The sequence below is a fragment of the Rhopalosiphum padi genome, chromosome 2, assembly GCF_020882245.1.
Source record: "Rhopalosiphum padi isolate XX-2018 chromosome 2, ASM2088224v1, whole genome shotgun sequence".
NCBI classification, from domain to species: domain Eukaryota; kingdom Metazoa; phylum Arthropoda; class Insecta; order Hemiptera; family Aphididae; genus Rhopalosiphum; species Rhopalosiphum padi.
This window is the reverse complement of record NC_083598.1, coordinates 918,508-942,747: the sequence shown is the minus strand read 5'-3', so window position 1 is coordinate 942,747 and position 24,240 is coordinate 918,508. Positions and strand designations below refer to the sequence as shown.

General features: G+C 27.1%; 2 protein-coding genes across 4 annotated transcripts; both read right to left on the bottom strand.

Moving 5' to 3' along the window:
* Positions 1 to 883: 883 nt before the first annotated feature.
* Positions 884 to 17,392, bottom strand: LOC132920803 (homeobox protein rough-like). 2 transcript variants are annotated; one of them, XM_060983480.1, is made up of 3 exons: positions 16,879 to 17,392; positions 9,431 to 9,668; positions 884 to 2,085 (listed from the first exon to the last, which is right to left on the bottom strand). In XM_060983480.1, the coding sequence occupies exons 1-3, from the start codon at positions 17,162 to 17,164 to the stop codon at positions 2,019 to 2,021; spliced, it is 591 nt and encodes a 196-aa protein (XP_060839463.1). In that variant the 5' UTR covers positions 17,165 to 17,392; the 3' UTR covers positions 884 to 2,018. The 2 variants fall into 2 exon arrangements, with proteins under 2 accessions (XP_060839463.1, XP_060839464.1); XM_060983481.1 differs by having other exon boundaries at positions 884 to 2,089; positions 16,879 to 17,384.
* A 787-nt stretch (positions 17,393 to 18,179) lies between these two features.
* Positions 18,180 to 24,027, bottom strand: LOC132923080 (intraflagellar transport protein 46 homolog). Of its 2 annotated transcripts, XM_060986888.1 has the most exons (8): positions 23,769 to 24,027; positions 23,466 to 23,595; positions 22,583 to 22,698; positions 21,847 to 21,918; positions 20,284 to 20,512; positions 19,683 to 19,792; positions 19,438 to 19,550; positions 18,180 to 18,470 (listed from the first exon to the last, which is right to left on the bottom strand). In XM_060986888.1, exons 2-8 carry the CDS (start codon positions 23,589 to 23,591, stop codon positions 18,343 to 18,345), a joined length of 894 nt encoding a protein of 297 aa, XP_060842871.1. In that variant the 5' UTR covers positions 23,592 to 23,595; positions 23,769 to 24,027; the 3' UTR covers positions 18,180 to 18,342. The 2 variants fall into 2 exon arrangements, with proteins under 2 accessions (XP_060842871.1, XP_060842869.1); XM_060986886.1 differs by lacking the exon at positions 23,769 to 24,027 and having other exon boundaries at positions 23,466 to 23,743.
* Positions 24,028 to 24,240: the final 213 nt, after the last annotated feature.

Sequence of the window (24,240 nt, the reverse complement as noted above, 5' to 3'; positions counted from 1 at the left end):
ATATATATATATTTATACGACGATTCTTCAAGGGCATCTGGTGGATCGACATTCGCAAGTATATAATACTCGTAATAATAATAATAATAATAATAATACAAAAGACCGCGTATTTGTCTCTCTGTTTGTGTCAGATACGCAGACTGGTCAGACGACGATACCAGTTCGGATTGTCTTTCGTGCACGACTTCGGCGGCCGGACAATGCGTCCAAGTCTCGGTTATAAACTACCTACCATTCTCATATTATACATCGCGATCATATAATTATACGCAGAAAAACACAGCAGCAATAAAGCAACACGCCATAATGTTAGCCGTTTATACGCGGTGTATAGATACATGATGTATAAATAGTATAGCTCACAATATTATTTTCCAAAGAAACCCTGTGCAATTCCTCTTCAATAAAATATATAAAAAGGAGCGTTTGCTCGAACCGTTAGTATTATTACGTTCTGTGATGTTATTGATTTGAGTACTTACTCCACATTATACTATATTTTTATATATATATTTTAATGCATTCGATAAACATAAACACAAACCTGCTGGTTTTTGTTTGGTCTCTTATTTTGAAACTTCTTTAAAAATACTTTATACAATTATTCAATTATAAAAACTAGGTACACGTATTCTAATGCATGAAGTTAAAAAAAAAATTAATAATAAAAAATATCCACACTGAACTTCGGCATTGAATTACAAATAAAAATATGCTGTGATTTTTATTTGAATATGCAATGCACTTTTGCTTGTATTATTATTGAACCATGTTGTTTTATAAAAATACAAGCAAATGATTTCATCACCAATAAAATCTTGATATTTGGTTATTAATATAATTGTTATCATAGGAACGTACAAATAAAATCTATAGGTAATATTTTTTAATCACTTTATTATTTATTTAAACAATTTTTACAACAAATAATAGGTATATATTAAGTCATTTGGGAAATTAGCAAAATCGTCAATAGTTTTATCTATATATTTTATAAATAATGCGATCATAATATAATATATGTAATAAGAGGTAACAATTTTAAATTATGGCAGTTGACCACCTTTCCCATTTAGTTCTACAGCACAATTGAGATTTGAGCCGGGGATGTTAATAAACAGCCCCTTTTACTAACCCTCATGTGCGCCGACCACTCGTTATGCCTTTTTCCTTATAAACTCGCACGTGCCAAAAATAAACATTGATAATTTGGATACGCGGTTGATGTTAATAATTATTTGTGAACTTGATTTATTCGATTCATTATATTCGTACACTACGTCGGTAGCTCCAAAATACAAAACAATATCATATGACTAGAATATGTAAATATTTTAAACACATATTATGTGATATTAATTACACAGTTAGTATTACACTTAACACTATTACCTCATCATACAACACAATTGTAGGTACATAATATGTATAATATAATTTACATAAAGTATATATAAATAGTAATATAATATAACTGCATAGTTTATACGCGTGAACAACATCCTGTAAATATTATTTTATACATATACATATTATACAGTCCATACAGTTATCGTGGCCAAAACGACAAGCATTTAAATCGTCCGTTTACAACGTCCTGTATGTTTACGAAATATAATATTATAGTTTCGAATAGTAAAACCCTAAACGTACGTAATAATTTCGCTATTCGTACCTACACATTATTATTATAATATAATAAATAAAATAGTCATAAACGACGCGAAGAGAGATCTCTCGTAAACAATAATAATAATAATATTAGACATTTGAGAAATTCGTTGCTTTTCAAATGATAAAATAGATAGATGACAACGACGACAGCATAATATATATAATAATAATAATATACGTAACACGTCTGTCTTATTTGCGAATTCCACACTTTTCATCCTGTGAGATTTTGGCGCCATTGCCGTTGGCTAATATATATCATATAATATATTATGTAGAGCATGGTTTAACAGCGATGTAGTGATAATTATTCCGAGGTATAGGTTTATTGTATTATATCGTTAATGTTTGACCACGCGTAACCCGCCGTTAAATCTTCGGTAAAATGAAACCATTTTGCTGGAACATCTGCCTGGAAAACAAAAACGATTATAATAAGATAACAGCTATATTTTACATATAATATAAATTATTATAATATATTGTGTGTTATAAATGGCTGTGTATGTGCTCGAAAAGGGGCTCAGTTTCACCAGGTGGTAGAATTAATTTTAATGTATAAACTATTATTAGTTAATAGGTAAATGCTATATCACATATTTTGATTTTAATCTAATTCGTGGATCGTATACAAATGTTTTTAAACTTCTTAAATTTTATATCCCTTAATAAGTTAGTTGTTTATAGCCATTTTTCGATTCCTTTTATGAATGATCCTTTTAATCTTTGTATGTACTTAACTATTGACGTTCCTAAATCCTAATCTCCTGTTTTCAACTAGATTTTAAATCGTTCATAGAAACCTAGAACATTTTTGTCACATATTTTACCTGCACTAAAATTTGCTAAGTATTAAATTTTCCTGCAGAAAACCATTTCATTTATAATTTACTATTATATTAGTAAGTATACAATTAAATTGTTGGTTATCAAATTAAGCATTTTTATGTGTTATACTATTATATTAATGTTTAATTAGAAATGTATTATTTAATTCTTGTATCATGTATACCTAACCTCGTCTATACAGAGTGATTCTTTTTATCAAACAACGCTCATTAATTTAAAAATCTATTCACTTTTTTGCATAATTTAATAAAACATTTTTTCATTACATTTTTTACCATAATTTTTTAAGTTTTTTAATTTTTTGAATGGTAATATACATTTTTAATTTTCATATTCTAAAGCAGAATATTTTTCAGAGTATTTCAATACATAAAAATCGAAATATAAATTTAAAAGTGTTTAAAGTTTTGGTGAGCGAAGTAGTAAACCAACATTTTATGGGGTATCTCCGTAGACCAGCTACTCCATTCCGCTCATCAAAACTTTAAGTACTTGTAAATTATAAACTACTTGTCCAAAACTCAAATTTTATGTATTTGAATACTGCGAATAACATTTTGCTTCAGAAGTTCAGAATATTAAATTTATAATGTATTTTATTCTTGACATTGTTTTGACTAGAAATTATTTAAAAAAATATTTACCAATTTACCTAGTCCAAATAGAATAAGCATAAAAACCCATACTAATGTGTTCGTTTATTTGAATAAAGATCGTCAGTTAATTATTTTTCAATTATTTAGCGAATTATATAATTCAGAGCAGACTCCGTAACATTTTCCCCGTGAGGAAAATGCGTTAACTTGAAACTGAATTTATCGTATTAATATGATACACGTGCGTGTATTTTGGGTATTGTTTGTCGTACATAATACGACGTATAAAAGTAAGCCACCGCACGACTAACAATCACCGACATCAATATAACTTCATAATAAAATAATAATTAACATTTTAAACAGCTGTCGAAGACGTGCACAAGACCAATCGAGCTGTATGATTTGATTAGGATTCGTTACGACGGATATAATATAAGGTGCCGGGTAGGTACCTATCGGGGAGAGGAGGATGTTGGTGCGATGTATACGCGCGCGCCGTTTCAATAAAGGACGAGCACCGATGCAAATAACCGTGAAATCCGCGCGGGCGTACGCGAAAAACGTGGAAATAACAATAAAAATAATGCGAATAAAATATTATTACGACATCTGACTAATTTTCGCACAGTGCTTTTGTGCGGGCGCGAGGTAAAATACGCGGAAACGAATCGGCTTTGCGCGCGGCGCGTTTATATAACAATATATTATACACAACGCAATCATTATGTTATTGAGTTGTATATTATTAATATAATGTGGTATAGTCGTTGTCGTCGTCAGTAGGTACGGTAGTTTTTCTCTTCGAAATAAAATATACGACTATATACGAATAAAAGGGCAAAAATGCTGCCAATATAAATGACGTGTCTTTATATTATGTACCTATTGTGTAAATCGTACGATAATTTTTGTTCATATAAAATTTAAAATAAGAGCTGATAGGTCGCAGGTGTACCTGTACGTAAACTATATCTACACATTATGTACCTACCTAGCCGTTTACTCGACGAATTCCTTAATAATATGTATATTGAGGTGCATTACACGAGAATCCGTTGTATCTGTCCCACACTCGTCATATGAAATATTAATTGTACGTTCCACATTTCACTTACATATATTTTTAATATTATTTAGTGTAAATATTGATCTTATGACCAAGTGTATTCACGTTAAAAATGAAACGTTATCCTTATCCGCTACTGACATTTTTTTTTCGGTATTTTAATTTTAAAACGAGTTATAATAGTATTTTTTAAACTGTTATATTGTATTTAAGCCTACACACATTTTATGTATGACGAATGTAAGATAACTGGCACAACGGGTAGTGAGTACAAATTCACCAAGTCATCAAGATACCACACAATAAATGCGGGCTGTCTAATACTCTAATAGTATTGTCTATTAACTCTTATGACATTACGGCCAGTTTATTCAACAAGTGTAATGTATATAATAATAATAAAAAAATCATTTATATGTAGGTCTATTAATGCCTTAAAAAGCTAACAACTGTCAAAATATGCAAAATACAATACATTTGACTTTGGTAATTTAGATATATTTATTACAATTAATGTGTATGAGGAATTTGAATAACAAATTAGGTGTTTCGGCCCACGGAATATCACAAGGCGTGCCAATTAACACCCTGCACACCTATATGTATAAATATATAATTTACAGTTAAAAAATTACAAAATGTATGTTAAAATAACTGTTTAAGCTCTTGTTGTTATGAAATTCATTTCTAAATCACTTTGCTATGATGTTTTTAATGATAGTGAGTCATTGAAAATATTCAAATTTTTACTAAAGTTCCTATAGATCGAATATTAAATTATAATATTATGTGTGTTTACATCAACTATACCTTTTTTATGGATTAAATAAATCCACTGTTATCTATGAACTATCTTTATAGTCTTTTCTGTCATAAAATATACAAAAATGTATTATATTGATCATAAATACATTTGTCATAGTTCTATAATATGCTACCGTTACGTCCAAAAATGTAACAATATTTCATACAGCTTATTATCATACCGTGTTTTCCTTGATTTCGTATTAAATTGTGATATTCTTAGTACCCAAAATGAAAATAATTACTTTTTTTACGAAAAAAATAAAATAAAAACATATTTTAATTTTAATTCTTAATAATTATGTTGAGGGTAATTTCTTTATATATTTTAATTTGTATATATATGTATATTGTATAATTGGTACATTTTACATTTAAAAATACATACATTTTTAAGAAATGATTTTAAATCATTAAAAAGTATTCAGTTTTTGAATACAACAACCTTAAAATAAATGTCTGATTTTAACTCATTAAATTATATGTGTGCAGTTTTAATCTACTAAAATGTTGTGGTTATCGGATTCGATATTTCTTTTTTTGTTCGACAAAGTATTAAATTTTATCGTATGGTTTGCGACGTTATTATTTACGGTAGTGACCGTCATATTTTATCAAGTGACAATACCTTATATTGTTACAGACGAACCGATGAAATAAGGATGTATTGTTGTCGTAAGGAAATTTAACACATCAGCTTGAATACAAAGTTTATTTTGTACAGGATTCAACATTATTTGCAGTATTTTGCATGTTTATTCTACCGAAATACTGATACAGTAAATATCTCTGGTATCTACTATTATTATTGTTCACATATACACAATCATAATAATATAATATATTATATCGATGTTGATCCAATTTTCGTATCATTTCAGTGAGTCCATATTATATTAAATCTTTAATATATTTTAGACAGCTGAAGTCTATCTGAAGATATAGGTAATACATGACTATGTTTAATGGTTTAAACAATGAATAATAATTAATAACATACTTTAGGTCTGAAGTTATGGTGTGGTAGTGCACTAGTACCGCAGCTAGAAGGACACTAAGGGTCACGCCCTCCCACTATGAAATTTTTTTTTTGAAATCGTTATAATTTAAAGTTATATTATTAATATATTTATAAATTATAAAATTCAAAGTGAATCTTTGATAAATTATTCGTGATTTGTATTCATAAATAGTTAGAAGTAATGATTAAGTATTAATTAAGTATTGATTAAGTATGATGTTAAAATAAATGATCCATATTAAATTAGGTATATTATTTTTTTTTTTTTATAAATACGCGGTGCCGACAAACATTGAATATAATTAATCACAGTATATATAAATAATGGATATAACCGTAATCCCTAAAACATAATGTTATAATTTAAAATATTATAACTTGGAGACTACCTACTGTTTTTTTTTATTTACTGTACATTTAGTATGTACATCGTATGAATATTGAATACTACGAACGAACGACATCGCACAGTTAATTGTTTATAGTAAATTTTTGTACAAACCGTGACCTTTGTTATGTTTTTGATCATTTAAATTTTTTTAGTTGCTTCATAATAATTTCTTTTATTTGTATTTATTCCTTTTATGTAAGGTTAACTATGGCTTGTTTTATATTATACTAGGTATATACTTATACAAGTTCAAAGTTATGGTCTTGTATTCTTTTTATTAATAATATTCGAATAATTAAAAATTAAATGTCATGTTTACAACACAAAGTAATAATATAATTTAATTTATTAAGTTATACATTTAGTAATGGTTCACAATAATGTTAATACATTGTTATGTTAAATGTATTTTTTTAATTATTAACAATATTAACATAATAACTGTACAGTCACAAGAAAAAAAATGATGTTTAATAAATAGTTAATGAACAAAGGGGTAATAAATTAATAGGCGATAAGTACGTATTTTAGCATTACAAAAAATATAGAAAAAAAGCATTTAGTGTCCCTCTCCCAAAAAACAAAACACAAAAAATTCTATCTACAACACTGCAGTGTGGAATTTAATATGATCGTAATGGAAATTAGTCACGATGTACAATATTACGACTATAATAAAATAAATCAAAACGGTTACGATACGTATATTATATCAAAAATTATTATATTTATATATAGTTAATATTTATTTATTTAAACTGGCACCATGCAAATCTTAACGTTGTTTTCAATTACTTATTACTTTCTATTTATCGTCTCATTATTACGGAAAACGTTTGTATTTAATAATGCAACTATTATAATTTAACTAAATCCCAAGACTGTTTAATCTAATATTCTTTTAGCTAGTTTATACGTGAAGTAAAAACACAACATTATCATTAAACATAATGTAATTTGGTTAAATCGTAAATATTTAAGTTAGTTTACCACGCCTTGTGTACATAGATTTTGTTTTTCAAACAAATAACGACTAATAAGTCAGTGGTACTATTACTAACCAGTATGATCTGATTTATTTTAAGAATAATGTTTATACGATTTATGTGTACGATTTAAAGTTTGGTATTTAATTTTTTTTACCCCTTATTGTTAGTTTAGCAAAGATAAAGAAGTGTTAACAATTTTAAAAGTTAAACCAACAATATTATTTATGATTTATATTATATAATAATTAATAATATAATACATAACTTAAGTTGGTAATAACTAATAGCCAATAGGTATATAATATCTTAATGTAATAAATTAACTTGTATGTATTGTTTTATTGCTATAAGCTTTTGCATAATTCAATATTTATAATTTTATACATTTCTTATCAATACATCGAATATTTAATATAATATGACAAATATATCAGCTTTAAAGACCTTGGCATTTCCTTAATAATAAACTCCAAACCTTCAATACACATTTAAATAATATAAAACAAATCTTTAAAACATCTTGGATTTATCAAATTGTAATAAGTAATAACCACGGCCAATGCTTTTCGTCTTATCTATATATCTTTCATTAGATCTACTCTTGATTTTTTTTTAATCAAATAATTTGCCATCTCCATACTTTTCCGATCATAAAATATTATTGGAAGCTGTTCAGTATAAATATTTAGATTTTGTATGTTATCATGGCAATATCATCGTGTTCCTCATATTTCTTATGCTGCAATTTCAGCTTTCGTGCTCTCCACTTCCTTAAATATAATTTTATATAATATACTTCCTATAATGTAATGTTTTTCCAAATAATATTGGTGGTACTATAAATTCCTTAGTAATTTGTTTCTTTTGGCTCCGAAGCGTATATTATCATCAGATCAAATATTACATTTTATGTTTCCACTCATCTAAATAGTTATGCGACGAACTGTCTTATCGTGTATTTATCAAAAAAATACCTATAACATAAACTATTTTAGAAATCAATCATTATTATTTTCAAATTAATTTTAAATTATATTTTACATACCAACTTAGTTAACAATGACTACTAGATATTACTATTGAGTATTAATCTCAATACCTAATCGCAATATTAATCATCATTCTTGTAAATTAAAATTTTTAAATTAAAGCTAATATATTTTTATTTTTTATTCTATTCTGTATACAATTGTGGGAGAAAGGGTTTGACATGTGGTAAAAAAGTCTTATACGGTCATTTGATTGATCACACGGACCTACCAGATTAGGACCATTCCCTCTCGTCTATTTCTAGTCTAAATATCTTAATAGAATTCATGGTCATACGTTGGTGATCTATTGCTTAGTTATCTTTGTTGGATTTTAGTTTATGACAAAATTATGTCACTATGCAAAATAAATACTTGATTTTTAAATTTTATTAATGAAGCGGAAAATGTTTTAAATTAAAAAAACATTTTTAAACTATCTATAATACCCTAAAAAATTAAACAATTAGAATATTCATAAATAATTTTAAGTAAGACCCACGTCTCCAAATTTAAATTATCTAGTATCTAATTATCCCTACTTCAATTTCGATTTAAAAAGATAAAAGTCCATCCCTATATTGGATGGAATATGAACATATTAAATTTTAAATAAAAGAAATCTGTAATTTTTAACAAGATTTCAACTATTTTTGGGCAAACAATTTAGAATCATTTCTCAAAATATGCGTTTATGTAGTTGTATTTATATTAATATTTAAAAAATTAAAAGTTAAGTATATACAGTTTTATATATTTGCATAATCTACATGTAGTCTTGCATTTTGAACCGTAGTTATATTTTCATCATTTTTAACAAACCTTATTGACTATATTACTTTATGTGTTGATTTAATTTACATTTTTAAATGCGGTTATTTTCTAATATTCTGTATTAAGTACATAACGATTAAAAATTGAAGATATGTTTTAAATAAATATTTTATTGATATGTGCGTGATAATACCTAATATATAAACTCATAATAATATATATATAATCTCACCTGATTTGCTGGTCATAATGTGTCTTTTCCAGCCTCTTATCTTTGGCCCTACGATTTTGAAACCAAATCTTCACCTGCGTTTCAGACAGATCTAATGCAGTAGCCAATTCCGATCTCCTGTTCCGGGACACATACTCGTTGTTCCTGTATTCCATTTCCAAACTTAGCGTCTGTTCTGGACTGAAGGTGGTCCTCTGCCGTCGAGGTGCCCGGCCTTCTTTCCGTCGTCTCCTTTCAACTAAAAACCAATTACACGTCATGACACATCGTTAGACATAATTATAGTGATTCTAAATTTCTAAAGCATATTGCATTAGCCGAGAAAACTATGTGCGTATATTATTTCTGTCAATCGAATTTAGCCATTTTCATAGTCTAAACAGCAATTTGACGTTCCACATTCCGTGTTATTGACATTAGTTTATTAGGTACTATTTACTTTTTATTATTATTACATACAATATACTAAAATATACCCGTTTTATACCTATAAATTGTGTTATAATCGAATGTAATAGGTTCACCGTGTTAATGTATTTATTATTATTATTATTATTATTTTTACAAGTAGGCAGTATAGGCAGTTGATTAGGAAACCTACGAAATATTTTCGGCGGCTAAGTATGAGGGTTAATTGTTGTGTTCTAACATTATTACACAGTAAACGGCGTATATTAACTTGTAATATAATAATGACTATGCCAGTCATAGTCAGCCAAGGCAACTATACGACTTCCGAGTATCGTATTCCATATGTTATAAGATGTGATTTAAGAAACTTTAGATGGCATATGGTATACATGTGTATGTCTAATAGGGGTCAATATTAGAAAGATTTCCTTTCTACACTGAGTATTATGTAGTTTTAAGCTACAAAATCTTTAAATACGTCACAAATTTATCGGAATATATGTATACAATTACCATAAGTACCTACGTTTAAACTTAAAACCTAAAAAATACATACGTTTATTTAATAAATATGATTTGTAGGTATTTAAATATTGTTGATAGTTATATTATGTGCATCATTTAGAGTATACTGATATAGGTAATACTTAGTTTTGTATGATTGACCAACAATACAAAATTGATAATCATCTGGTATTCTGAAATTTAATAATTTTAAGAAATGTTTATACTATTCTATCTTTCATATATAAGATACATTAAAAATATACGCCTACCTAAATTATATATATTATCATATGAATTATAAAATAAGGTTTTAACAAATTTTGCAACAATACAACTTGTTTTAATATTGTTGTGAATTGTATTATAATTTATTTACATTTCACATTATTGTGTAACAACCAACGTTACTGATAATTTAGTATGTAATACAGTTCAGATATTTAGTCCAAAGGAGGGGATGTTTTGTGTATTAAAATATCCCCCCTTCTCTCAGAGATATAAATATATAATCCAAAAATGTATTATATGCTAAAGATTCTTTAAGATAGGTTAGAATAGATTATATTTTTCATATATTTTATTTTAAAATACTTATTTTATAATAAATAATCTTTGCTATGCACCTGACACAATTAGTATTTCATTAATCTTTATTATAATAATTAAGATAAATAAGATTTTTCAAAATTTAAGCATACCAACGTTAGTGAAATATAATGTAATCCTTTAAATTTAATAATGATAAAATATTTTAAAAAATATGTAAAGTACTTGAAGTTATTTACTTCTACAGTTTTACAGGAGCAATATTTATACATAAAAAAAAATAATGAATAATTTGTATAACTATGATAATTTGCACGTATCAAATAATATTATTTTAAATATTTTCATGAATTTTGTTAATGTATTTTAAGTGATGTTAAATTATTATATCTCGCTAAAATAATAATAATTCATATTAGTTGTAACTAAAATATCGACAATTTAAAAAGACTTAAAATAGTATAACGTGTAATACTAATTATCTGCAATTTAATATCAGTTGTATTAACTTAAATTAAACAGTTTAATATAACTATTACTTAATATAAGTATTTAATAAAAATATTTAATCGACGTATGTGCTGCATTAACTTGCTACAATACTATAAATCTATAATAGATACATATAACTAATTAAATAATAAGAAATAAATTATTAATTTTTACATACGCTATCAGCTATCAATATTATAATAATATAATATATCTATGTAATTCTTTATATTTTAATATCATGATTTAATTAATAGGTACTTAACCTTTTATAACCAAACAATTCATAAGAAATATTAATATTATTAAATGTATGTAGAACATATTTTTATATTTATAATTTGCACCTAATATGCGTATTGACTGATCCAAAAAGAAATGGTCCATATTTTTGTAATTGGTAAATTATGCATACACATCAAAATAATACCATAATAATTAATTTAGATAATTACGATATGTAACATAATATGTTGATTATAAATCCTCATTAAACTATGCGTCTTAATTTTTAATATAACCCTGGACATATTTTTTGTTTTTTTTTTTCAAATAAGCTAAAGATGATTGACTTCTGTAATGTTATGTTATATACTGGATCAAATATACGTATATAATATTATATTTAATGAAGAATAATAATTATTACACTTGTGTAATACAAAATGCATTTAAAGGGGCAAAACGAGTTCTACCTACAGACACCTACGTCATTTAATGAGCTCTTCGCTTTATAATAATATTAAAAGTGAAGGATAACCTGACTTAATGTATAGCATTTCAGAGATGAAATAAACATTACCGACATTCAGGCTTGTAGAACGTGTCTTCGCAAACCTACCTGAGATGCGCGTTATACTCAAGTAAAGAATAATATACCAAAAAAACTTATCAGCACGAATACTTCACATTAGAAAAGTATCTGCATAGATTTACTAATTCAATTTACAACGCATATTATTATGGTAAATTATGAATATACGTAATATCGTCATGTAGACAACGGCAAATGTCTTCTGGTGTATGAAAACACTGCAATACCCATCATATTTATATTGTATCGTTTTTGTGTACAGTTGACGTTCATAATAATATTAAACTGTTGCAGATATATGCATTCAATGGGACAATATTCTAGAAGGGTAAAAATGGAATTATTCGTTAACAGATTTTTATACATGTACACATTATACGTGTTACACAACAAGTTATGATAAAAATATGTCAGTTAAGTTACATATCACATTATATTATTTAATTCGTATGACAATAAACTATAATAATATTATCATGTTGCGACATTGTATGACAGAATTATTGTGTCTATATACCTTGTATTATATATCAAATAATGAAGTAAATGAACGTGTAAATATCGAGTACCTACCTATATCAAAATTAAATAGGCACTCATAATATTATATGTTCATATGACAAAATAATATGTTCTAAAAGCATTGCATCGTTATGATTATTAATAATACGCTATGTATTAAAATCAGCTTTAATCGCGTTTATCTTATTTGCCTATAAATGTATTTATTTTTATTGGTACACAGAAGACATCATTAATGCATCGATATTATCATTAGGTACATATGATATTATTAATATACACACCGTTTTTTTCTTCAAATTACCATAAATATATATTTATTATTAAAAAAAAAACGTGTAATAAAACATTGTCAAACACATCGATTATGTAGATGATGCCACGGTGTTCATGCAAATATGTTTTTAATATTAAAATTAGAATAGTATTAGTTTCCAGTGTAGTATTTGAATTTTAAATATTATCAATAACTTGATTACAGTCTAAACTGTTATAATGTAGTTATTAAATATAATAATATGTTACAATAATATATTGTTTATCATATAATTCTTCAATATTTCACATAACGTATTATATATTTTAATGGTAATAATTATAGTAATGATTAGTGCGTATAGGGCAAAACAAATTTTTTCCAAGAACATTATTCATAGACCTTTAAATTATAATATTAAAGTGCTTAAAATAAAAGTATATTTACACTACAAGTACACGGATGTAAAATTAAATATTTTGTTGTGTAACTAAAAAAAAAATCCTTAATCTGTCATTTAGGCGTGGACCTTCGAAATTTAATTTATGATACATAAAAGTAGCATAATATTTTGAATTATATTATTACTATTAGTATGTCTTATAGGACATCGGATTTATCGTATTAAATATCAATAAAAACAAATAATAATTCTTCTAAATCTTCTTTATATTTTTTTTCAACCCGACTTCTTTAATTCACGAATATTTAAAAAAAAATAATTGCAAATAATAATTTAATTTTAAATGTACTATATGAACAAATATACATTTATAATATTTATGGTTATTATTATTATTTATGTGGAGGTAAAATGAAGTAAAACTATATTCATGACTACTTACAAATATTATACTTTAGATTTACAGGCTAATAACCACGCAGTTAATGCCTTAAAAAATACAAATATAAAAATAAATTCAAAAAAATATAAAATGTATATTTCAGATTCTAAATGAAACGTTGAATGTACCTATTGATTTTAGCGCTTGTATTTTTTTTACTATATGTATTATGTACATACAATTTAAAGTAAAAACAAATTTTGATTTTCAATTTCAATATATTTTCTAGCAGAAAAATAAATCTAGTTGATACTTTGGAGATCAAGAATAAAAAATTCTCAGTATTTTTCTAAATTATTTTAAAAACAAACAAAAAAAAACGAGAATTTCTACGCAAAACCAGTTTTCAACAAAATCTATTTTTAATGTAACTCATAAACGAATAACTGTAAATACTTGAAATGTTCACAAAATGTTTATAATTAGCATTTTTTATATAGATGATATAATTTTAAAAATATTTTGACTATTTTTGAGCCATTTACATTATATAAGCATTTTACATTTAATTTATATTGATGAACATTTATCGCTTGCTTAAAACGTTTGAACATTTAGTATAAGGATACTCATTGATTATAAATAAAAAAAATAATAAAAAAATAAAATATAAATATTATTTTTTTTTTTATAAATACATTTTAAGTTAATATTTAAATGAAATCAGATATTTAAATATAGGAGGTTGAATTAAATGTTTTCAAAAACATTGCATTTATTATAAATTATAAAATTATGTGTAAGGTATAATTATATAATAGGTATATTATTATTATTTTAAATTAAGAATAAACAATTATAGTTATGTTAATTCAAAAATACTTTTCGTTGACATTCGGTATATTAATATAATATTTAATGTACAATTTGACAATAATATTTTCATAAACACATAAACATTTAAATTAATTTTATGCTATAGCCCATTTAAACTACGAACCTATTTACACAAATTGGTATTGACTCAAAAGTTAATAATAATAATATACCTATGATATTACCATATAAATATATACCTTATACCTAATTTTATAATAATTATATAATAAATGCAATGTTTTTGAAAACATTTAATTCAACCTCCTATATTATTGATAATAAAATAAATTACTATGTTGGCAATTTAAACATATCATGAAATCTACTTAAAGTAATAGTATAGGCTGACAGACTGTCATCGCTCAAAATCATTTTTAAAATGCAATAATTTATCATTACATTCAAATTTAACAAATACATATTATTACAGTAGCTTTCTCGATAACGAAATTTAGTTAACAACTACTGTACAGTAGATTAGTGATACCTATATATACTTTCCCCCTATTTCCATTATGTTCAAAACAATTAGTTGTAACCTAGCTCAAATTATTATGTAATCTATGAAATAACTATATAATTTTTCAATCAACATTATTTATGTTAACTAATACACATGGTTTTTTTATGTAGGACATTCAATGTCTGACAACTGTTGTGTTTTCGACAAAGATGATTACACATAGTTTGAAGTAGTTATACCTGATTATTAGCTATAATAACACTACGAATTTTAGTCGTTGTGATATTTTAGGTGCTTAAATTAATTATTGATTTCATAATCTAACGAAAATTACTTTTATGTTAATGACTTATGAGTAAATATCGAATATTAAAAAAAAAAGTTTTATAAATAAGAAGAATATACCTACAATTTGGATAAAAGAAGTATACTAAACTAAATGTAAACATCCATTTAAATTCACCGTCAATCGATATCGAAAATTAACATGCACTGCCTAATAATTGTGCCGTATGATAATAATATTAAAAATTATAATTTTATTAGAATGTTATGCTTCAAGATCAAGTGTTTCAGATAAGACACTACTTACAGTTTACAATTTTTACATACTAGATTGCTAACATAATAAATTTTAGATAATCACGTTGGACTGTCGTTTACTTAATAATATCATATTATTATCGACAAGATTAATGAATCAGAATGATAGACGTATATTGACACAATGACTATAAGATTTCTATATTCCGCATACGGTAACAATCATATATGATTATGTGAGGTAATTATTTTATTGTGAACATGCAGTGAAATTTTTTTTTTTTAAAACTTTTCAGAAAAACGGTATAAATTATTTTACATTTTTCTATGATTTATCAATTAGGTAAAGAGACATTTTGTGCTTAAAATTTAAAACTTGACGTGTTTTTTTATGAAACTTAAGTGGTGGACTTACGATAAAATAATCACCATATATCTTTTTATATAACATAACTCTTGTATGGAAAGACTTCGGTAATTTTTCAAACCAAATTCATCTGTTTAGTCACACTTATACCAACATTTTTCTAAAAATAAATATATTTTCAATTTTTATCATTATAATGTTTAATTTTTTACTTTTTTAATAACAATAAATGACTTAACCTAATCTTATATGCGTTTTTAATTCTCTTATTTCAAAATAAAATATTTTTTTACATGTAAAAATCAAATTTTGGGGGTCATTTATGAGTAACTTAAGTTAAAATGAACGAAATAAAGTGATACAACACAAGTACACCACAATATATTAATTAGTCCTGGACCTAACTGGTCTGCTGGATTCATTGGCGTACTAACCGGGCGGGAGGTTAGGGATAACCCCCCGAAATTTTTAGAAAAAATTAGTTTTTTATGAGATATATATTTTTGATCATCCAAATTGTTTATTTAAGAACTATAACCACCTCCCCTCTCAAAAATTCATGTTTAAGTACGCCACTAACTGGATGACTAGTTTACACCATTCATTTTAACTTTAAATAATTATAACAGTTGTAACTAATTATGTCCGAAATGTGATTTTTATAAATCGAAAATTTCAAATAATTTTCTGCTTTAGAATACAAAGCTGGAAATGTATGTTGTCATTCAAAAGAGTAAATAACTAAAAATATGATAAAAACAACTGTAGAAATATAATTCAATATATTATTTTGCCATAAAATATATAACACGGTATACCGACATCGTATACCATCATCAAGCGGACATATTATATATACTCACGGAAAGCGGTCAAGCCGGCGGCGAACGTGTGTTCAACGTACGCTGCGGTGGGCCGGACGACCACAACGGTGTGCTGCTGTAGTGACGGGTCCGCGGCGGCTGCAAGCTGCACCGGGACGGACGGCCGTCGCAATCCGTACCACTGTTGCAACGGGACGTCGCCGGCGCGGCCGTGAAGTGGACGACGGGCGTGCTCGGCGGCCGCGGCGGCGTCCGTCTCGTACAACATGGCGAAAAACTTTCTGGGCGAAAGCGGCCTGCGGACGGCCACTCCGGATTCGGTCATGGCGAGGCAACGGCGTCAGTACTCAATATAATATTATGTCTGCAAGTGTGCGCGCGTCCGTAAGGGTCCGAAGGGACTGGACACCGCCGCCGCCACCGCGGCCACGCACGGCAGACGGCACCGACGCGCCGCTGCGGAGGGCGTGTCCCACGCATTTATTGTTATTGTCATTATTAGTGTTTTTAAGGGTTGATACCGTGTAATCCGATCCGCCGCAATGCATTGGGGGAAGGGGTGTATGTCGTCGGCGCGCACGCGCTCTCTCACTCCCCCGCCATCGAAATCCCATGCACGCCCTCCGTTTCCTTAACCACGCGACCATTTAGTCACGTTCCCTCCCCTTTGGTACACTATGCACTGTGCATATCCTACCCCGCTGCTGCAGGTGTGGTAAACTGTTTCTTATTTACGTAATAATTTATGTTATTTGGTCGTTGACATAATAATATCACTTAATAGGTTTATGCACCGTATAAACACTTATTCTTCAATACTAATAGATAATACGCGTGTAATATTTGTCGACATCTGCAATAAGGTGACTATACTGGCTATCATTCCAGTATTTAGTGTCGTGTGAATTTTTTTAAAAAATAATACAATTATTATCTACGTCACTTTAAAGTCAAATGACATATATTACGGAATATGGAATTAAAATAGTTAAGATTATGCTGCTTCAATACTAAAAGAACATAATCTCGTCAGTCGTTACAGTAATTATTATTTATGATTTGCGATTCACATTACTAGTTTAGACAGTACTAGACCATTTTTGTCTACGTGTGATAATAAAATAATCTCATCATATAGAAGTGCAAACATTTCGAGATGACTGATATGAAAGGTACGTGATTTTTATACCAAGAAGGGGTGGTTTAATAATAAGGATAGTAATTATAATATATATCATTATTTTATGGCGAATTATGGTTAGGTAAATAATTCTGTATAATATTATTTACGATCTTTCACCCATAAACGATTAACATTTAGGAAACAGAACTGTTAAAGCTATGCTCGATTGTTATATTTATATTATATTTATATTTTATTACACATACAAAATATAAAGTAAATAATGATACTACATATATATATACATACAATTCACTGAATGACAACACCGTCGTATATTAAAATTATAAATAACACTTTTGTGTTTAGAAGTAATGCGATTAACTGCTATTGTCCGAAGCTAGAACAGTTGTGTTTTGAGCCCGAGAGTTCTTGATAGCCAAGTACACGGAAAACAACAGGTGTAAAGATTCAACTTTTGTGTCGGTTTTTGGGATTCCGAAGTAATCTGAAACAAATTTCAATCGCACGATTTAGTTGATGCGTACAGTTGTTTGAATTCTACGAAATCACAATAATACCGATCGAAGAAGTAGAAAATAAACAATTAAAAAGTCATGTTGAACTTAATAGGTTACCAATTATATACTTATTTTTCCGACGGGAATCGGAATCTATTGCTTTAATAATATATACTAGTTTCTTTACAAATTAAGTCAACAAACATCGGTAATATACTAGGTACACGGCTAGCGATTACACACGTGACATCTTGAAAGTGATAAATCTTCATTTTTATTACAATATTATATAGTATATAATTATTTAATAATTATATAAATTGTTTACTGACAATTTTTTTTTGCTGTCCATCAATCAGAATAGTATACTATTTTACTGAAGTGGGTGGAAATTAAATAAAATCGATAGTTCCTTTTAATATATTATTATAAAGTATTTATATTGTTTTATAAGTTACTACTCTTACACAATATGTAGCTGATATTATTGTACCTATTATAAATTATAAAACTACACACTTAATATTATTAAAATAATTTTAAAGTTAAAACGATACCTGTTTTCTATTCACTGTACACACAAATAAAAAAGAAACATGATATTTATGTTTGCATGTCTAGTACGTTATACTAGATATCACACGTCCTCATATTTATATATTTATGCACATAAAATATATAATACTCGTACTTCTCCATTATCATAAAAATATATACATATGTATAATACTATAATGTAATATTTAAAACATCTTATTTATTGATCGATTATACATTTTAATGGAATTTTATTTGAGTCTTACAAATATTATTTACGCGTCCCAATACAATATTTTTAAGGATTCGATGTAATATAATATATAACTATTATAGTATTATAATACACTATTAAGCATTTAAACTACATGCATAACAATATTTTTTTTGCCTTAAAAATAAAATCAATATACGTACCACAGACTTCATCAATAAGAGTCAATAAATCTGCATTTTCGAAATCCGGCATGCTCTTCTGATTGCTGTCACCCATCCATGGTTCCATTATTGTTTCTACGTCTGGCATTTTTCTGTTGACGCACAAAATATCAGTATACACTAAGGAATATGTCGTGATATAATATAATATACAAATTAAGAATTTCGTATATTATATTATATATAGTCGTATAAAGTATATTTATCACTTTATCAGTACTTACTTGGAATAAAAAAAAGCGGAAGTCTTTCCGCGATTCAATTCATTTATGTCACGTATCCACTGATCGATGACTTTTGGATTTTTTTCAGCGCTTTCCAATTTTTTCACCACCTTTAACAAACCCTCAAGTACTATAGCTACTATTATTATTATAAAACAGTAACTTTTTCATTATTTCACACTAATCGCGGTATATAACTTACAAGATGGAATCATTACAACCACTTTAATATTCGTAATTAATTTTGTACTTATTCGTTTAATATATCATTTATAGAGTGATCTATTCAATTATATAATATAACTTATCTAATTTTCTAAGTCAATTCTCGTAGGGTTTTAAAAATGTTTTTAAAAATTTTTAAGTACAATATAATACATCATTTTTAATTAACAAAATTAACTTTAATTTTTATTCAGTCATTTATTTTTAGGTTTTATAATGTTATACGAAGAACAAGCTATTATATTTTGATGTAAATACAATTATCAAATATTGAATAAATAGTCTTATTAATATACATTTATATTTTTAGACAAGTGCAGTTGAAAATGGCAAAGGGTATATTGCTGTGTTAATAATTAGCCGCCCACCCACTCACCAACGACTTGGATGATGATGAACTTGACGCCCGGAGTTGTAGATTAAGCAGACACGGGTCACTTTGGTTTAAGCATGGCTCGTCCAAGTACTCTAGACCAAGGCCCGCCTGTATAGATGGATCGGGTGCAATCACTTTGATAAACGCATCCGCATCACCAACGGCTGGCAAGTAATCCGGTATGAACGGCTGCAACTTAAACTCGAGTTTCGTCTTCTGAGGATAGTACCTACAACGGAACACGTCTACGAACATATTACGAGTATACTACCCAAAATGTATGGCGATGAATGATGATGTCTTACCGAGCTTGTCCTCGACTATAATAATATATTAATTGAATATACTTAATGTATATTTTTGTAGTTCTTTGATTTTTTAAATATTTATATAAATCAGCTTTTTAAATTAGGTGTCTTAGTTGTTTTGACACGCTGAGTTTAAAAATCAAAATTTCATAACATAATAATTATGGCTTCTTAATAACGTAATCATTTTTTTAAATCATTTTTCTATAAAAAAAATAGTAATAATAAAAAAGTTATTGTCGGGGACAAACGTGTCTAGACACTCATCAATTAATATAAGAGTTAATCACAATATTATATAATGTATTGAGGATTCGATACAGACTGTTTTTAAGAAGTTCAATTTAAGCAATTTCTCAAGTGTGTGCGTGCAAGTCATGCGAATGTGCGCTCGTAACAATAAGTGACTATTGTCGTGTGACTGGTGTATAAAAGAGATAATCACAATTGTGAACTAATATAGTCACTGCCACCATATTGTAATTAACGAGTATCTAATATTTTTCACTAAAAGTTAAGTAAAATAATGTGATAAAAAATCTAAAAACATAATTAATTCAGTGTGAAACTATTACTTGAGATCAATTACCCAACCTATTTATTTTTTTCTTCAATTTTGTTCATTTGATGCCCACCACATATATTTCTCGTATTTTCAATGTGTTAACCGTCTTTTATACAATTTTTCTTTTATAATGCAAATAAAAAAGGTACGAAAAACCGCGGTATTAAACATAATTAATAATAATAATAATAATAATAACAACACAATAAATACAAAAATTTGATCTATCGCCATATCAGTTTATTTAGCGAAGTGAATTAAACGGACGCGATCCGTTTGAGGAAATAATGAAAGCTATCCAAATTTTGGCCACCTGCATAAGTTTATCTATTTTTATTTTTATTTTATACAATATTATTCATATATATAATTTTTCATACTTTTGTATTTATTGTGTTTTTTAGTGTTGCGGTTTTTCTTACCTTTTCTTATCTGGAGTATAAAAGAAAAATTGTATAAAAGATTATTAGCACATTGAAAATACGAGAAATATAAGTGGTGGGCATCAACTAAACCAGTAGGTACCAAATTAAATTTAAAGATTTTTACATTACATACTAGTTTTAAGTATACGATGGACAAAACTTTTTTCTTTAGAAAAAATGGTCGAATCGAATGCTCTTAAATAATATGCTATATGACCACAATATTGTTATAATGATCTTACATAATTTTTAATGATGTACTTACATTGATATGTATTTAAATACGTCTTTAATGTCTTGGGACAAGTGTAGAAGATCGACGTCTTTATTGTAGTCCCTAGTATACAGTATACATTTATTTATATTGAAACATATTTAAAATTAACAATATTATATTAAAATTACAAATTATTATTTTTTTTTTAAAAGGATGTAGTGGATATACTATTATAAAATCATATATTTATTATTGTATTTGCATTTAAATAAATATGATTTGTTGGCATATGTTATATTATGTACATGTATTTCAATAGTATTGTGAAATCATCAAATTATTTACCACATTAGAAAATTAAATGCATTATTCATTAAATGCATTCTGAACATCTGGCAATGTGATTATGAATGAGACCCGTTAATTGGGTCTTAGCTGAGACGTTTACGAATAAATGAAAAAAAAATCACTTTAATACGACTTTAAGGTAAAATGTTTAACGAGTAGGTAAGTCCACGAATATTATACTTTATATAAATATATATATGAATAATGTATATACTATGTATACATATTATATTTATATATATGGCATTATAAACCTTCAGCAGACAGCAATATTGAAAAACGTGTTACACCATTTCTGTTCGCGAGTATTTCGTAATTATTAAAGAATGTATTTCAGAAAAAAAATAATCACGATTATTTCGTTCAAATTAGAATATTATTAACATTTAATACAGATATAATAAAGTCTATAAAAATTAATCACATTGGATTTTACCTTTGAGCTTCGTGCACGTCAAAACTGTCCGGATCTTCTTTCACGGCCGCGTCCACTTCTTCGTAATCTACCGCTCGGAGTCTAGACCTGGACCTCCGACCTGAACCGCTGGACATCTTTTTAAATAAAATATATGATATATTATCTAAATAATATATGTATTAATAAATTTGTTATTATAAATTCAATCATTGTAAAATAATAATAATAATGACCAAGTTAAAAGGAAGCGGGAAAAATCAAAATTTTATCATAACATTTTTAGCAAATATGTAAATATTTGTAGGTAATATAATACTTTATAATTTATTTTGAGCTTAATCAATTACATTGTAATATTATTAAACAATACTAAAATATGATTAATAATGTATAGTAAAACTACCGACATAGTAGTTGTTAGTTATACAATTCTTAGTTTAATAATCTAGAACATCCTCTGGATCTACCTATTATAACAATGGTTAAAATAGCATAAACTTCATTAACGCAGAATAGTATTACAAGAGTTGATAACAATAACTAAAACCTGCAGGAGAAAATTTTTGAAAAGTTATGATCGGATCTTACTAAGGATTTGAAAGCTTGATATTACAAGTGTATTGTGTAGTATCAATAGTATAATACATTATAATACTTGTTACACGCCAACACTTACTACATATAATTTATTATAATATTATTAATATTCAATGATACTACGTAGGTAATTAAAATAATTATTTTTGTTTCAATATGTTATCTATAGGCTATAACCAAGTAGGACATAGGCTGTATCACTAAAAAAACAAAAATGCCAAGGGAATTCTTTTAATATCTATAAAATTCTTCTTCCTCTCATTGTTGGATCACCTAACATAATATAATTATTTTTAACTTATACCAAAAGCTTTCGCTGTTTTGCACTGGGTGTCCTCAAATCTCTGCTGCTGTCGTTGTCGATACTGCTATCCGATGACTCACTGTCGACATCCTCGGCATCCTTGACGTCGATCTCTTCGTCATACATTGCACTACACAGAGGATATATTTTTGGACACAAATATTTTAATACAGATTATGACGCGTATTCTTTACGATAGAGAGACATAAAATTATTTAATATTAAATATTTATATCGATGTATCTCTTCACGCGAAGGCTATAATATGATATAGTAGGTATACACATTATACACGATTTATACCTGATAACTACTGTTTTGGTTAATAGCGCCTGGTGTTGCCGTTGGTAACTTAGGTACCAGCTGTTGTACTTACGCTGCAGTGGTCGACGATTGATTTTTTTGAATTTGCAAGGCGCGCTACTGAATAGCGCTCTATGTTATATTATATACAGTAATACAATATATTGGTATATAACTACGTAAACAAAACAATAATACATATTATATCAAATCAACAAGTTAAATTATATGCAAACATTTTAACGGTGGTTTTAATCATATACATTTTAATAGAAAGGTAGTGTGAGGGATTTGTTATTTGAATTAAACTGAAATAATAATTCAATTTACAATAAACTATTCTAGAAAATAAATCTGTGGCATGGTGCAAGAAGAGCCAATGTTAAAAAAAGAACATTATAGTGGGAAATTTAGTTGTAAAATGGGGCAATTTAAAAAAAAAATAATCAAAACAATAGTTATGGATTTTATG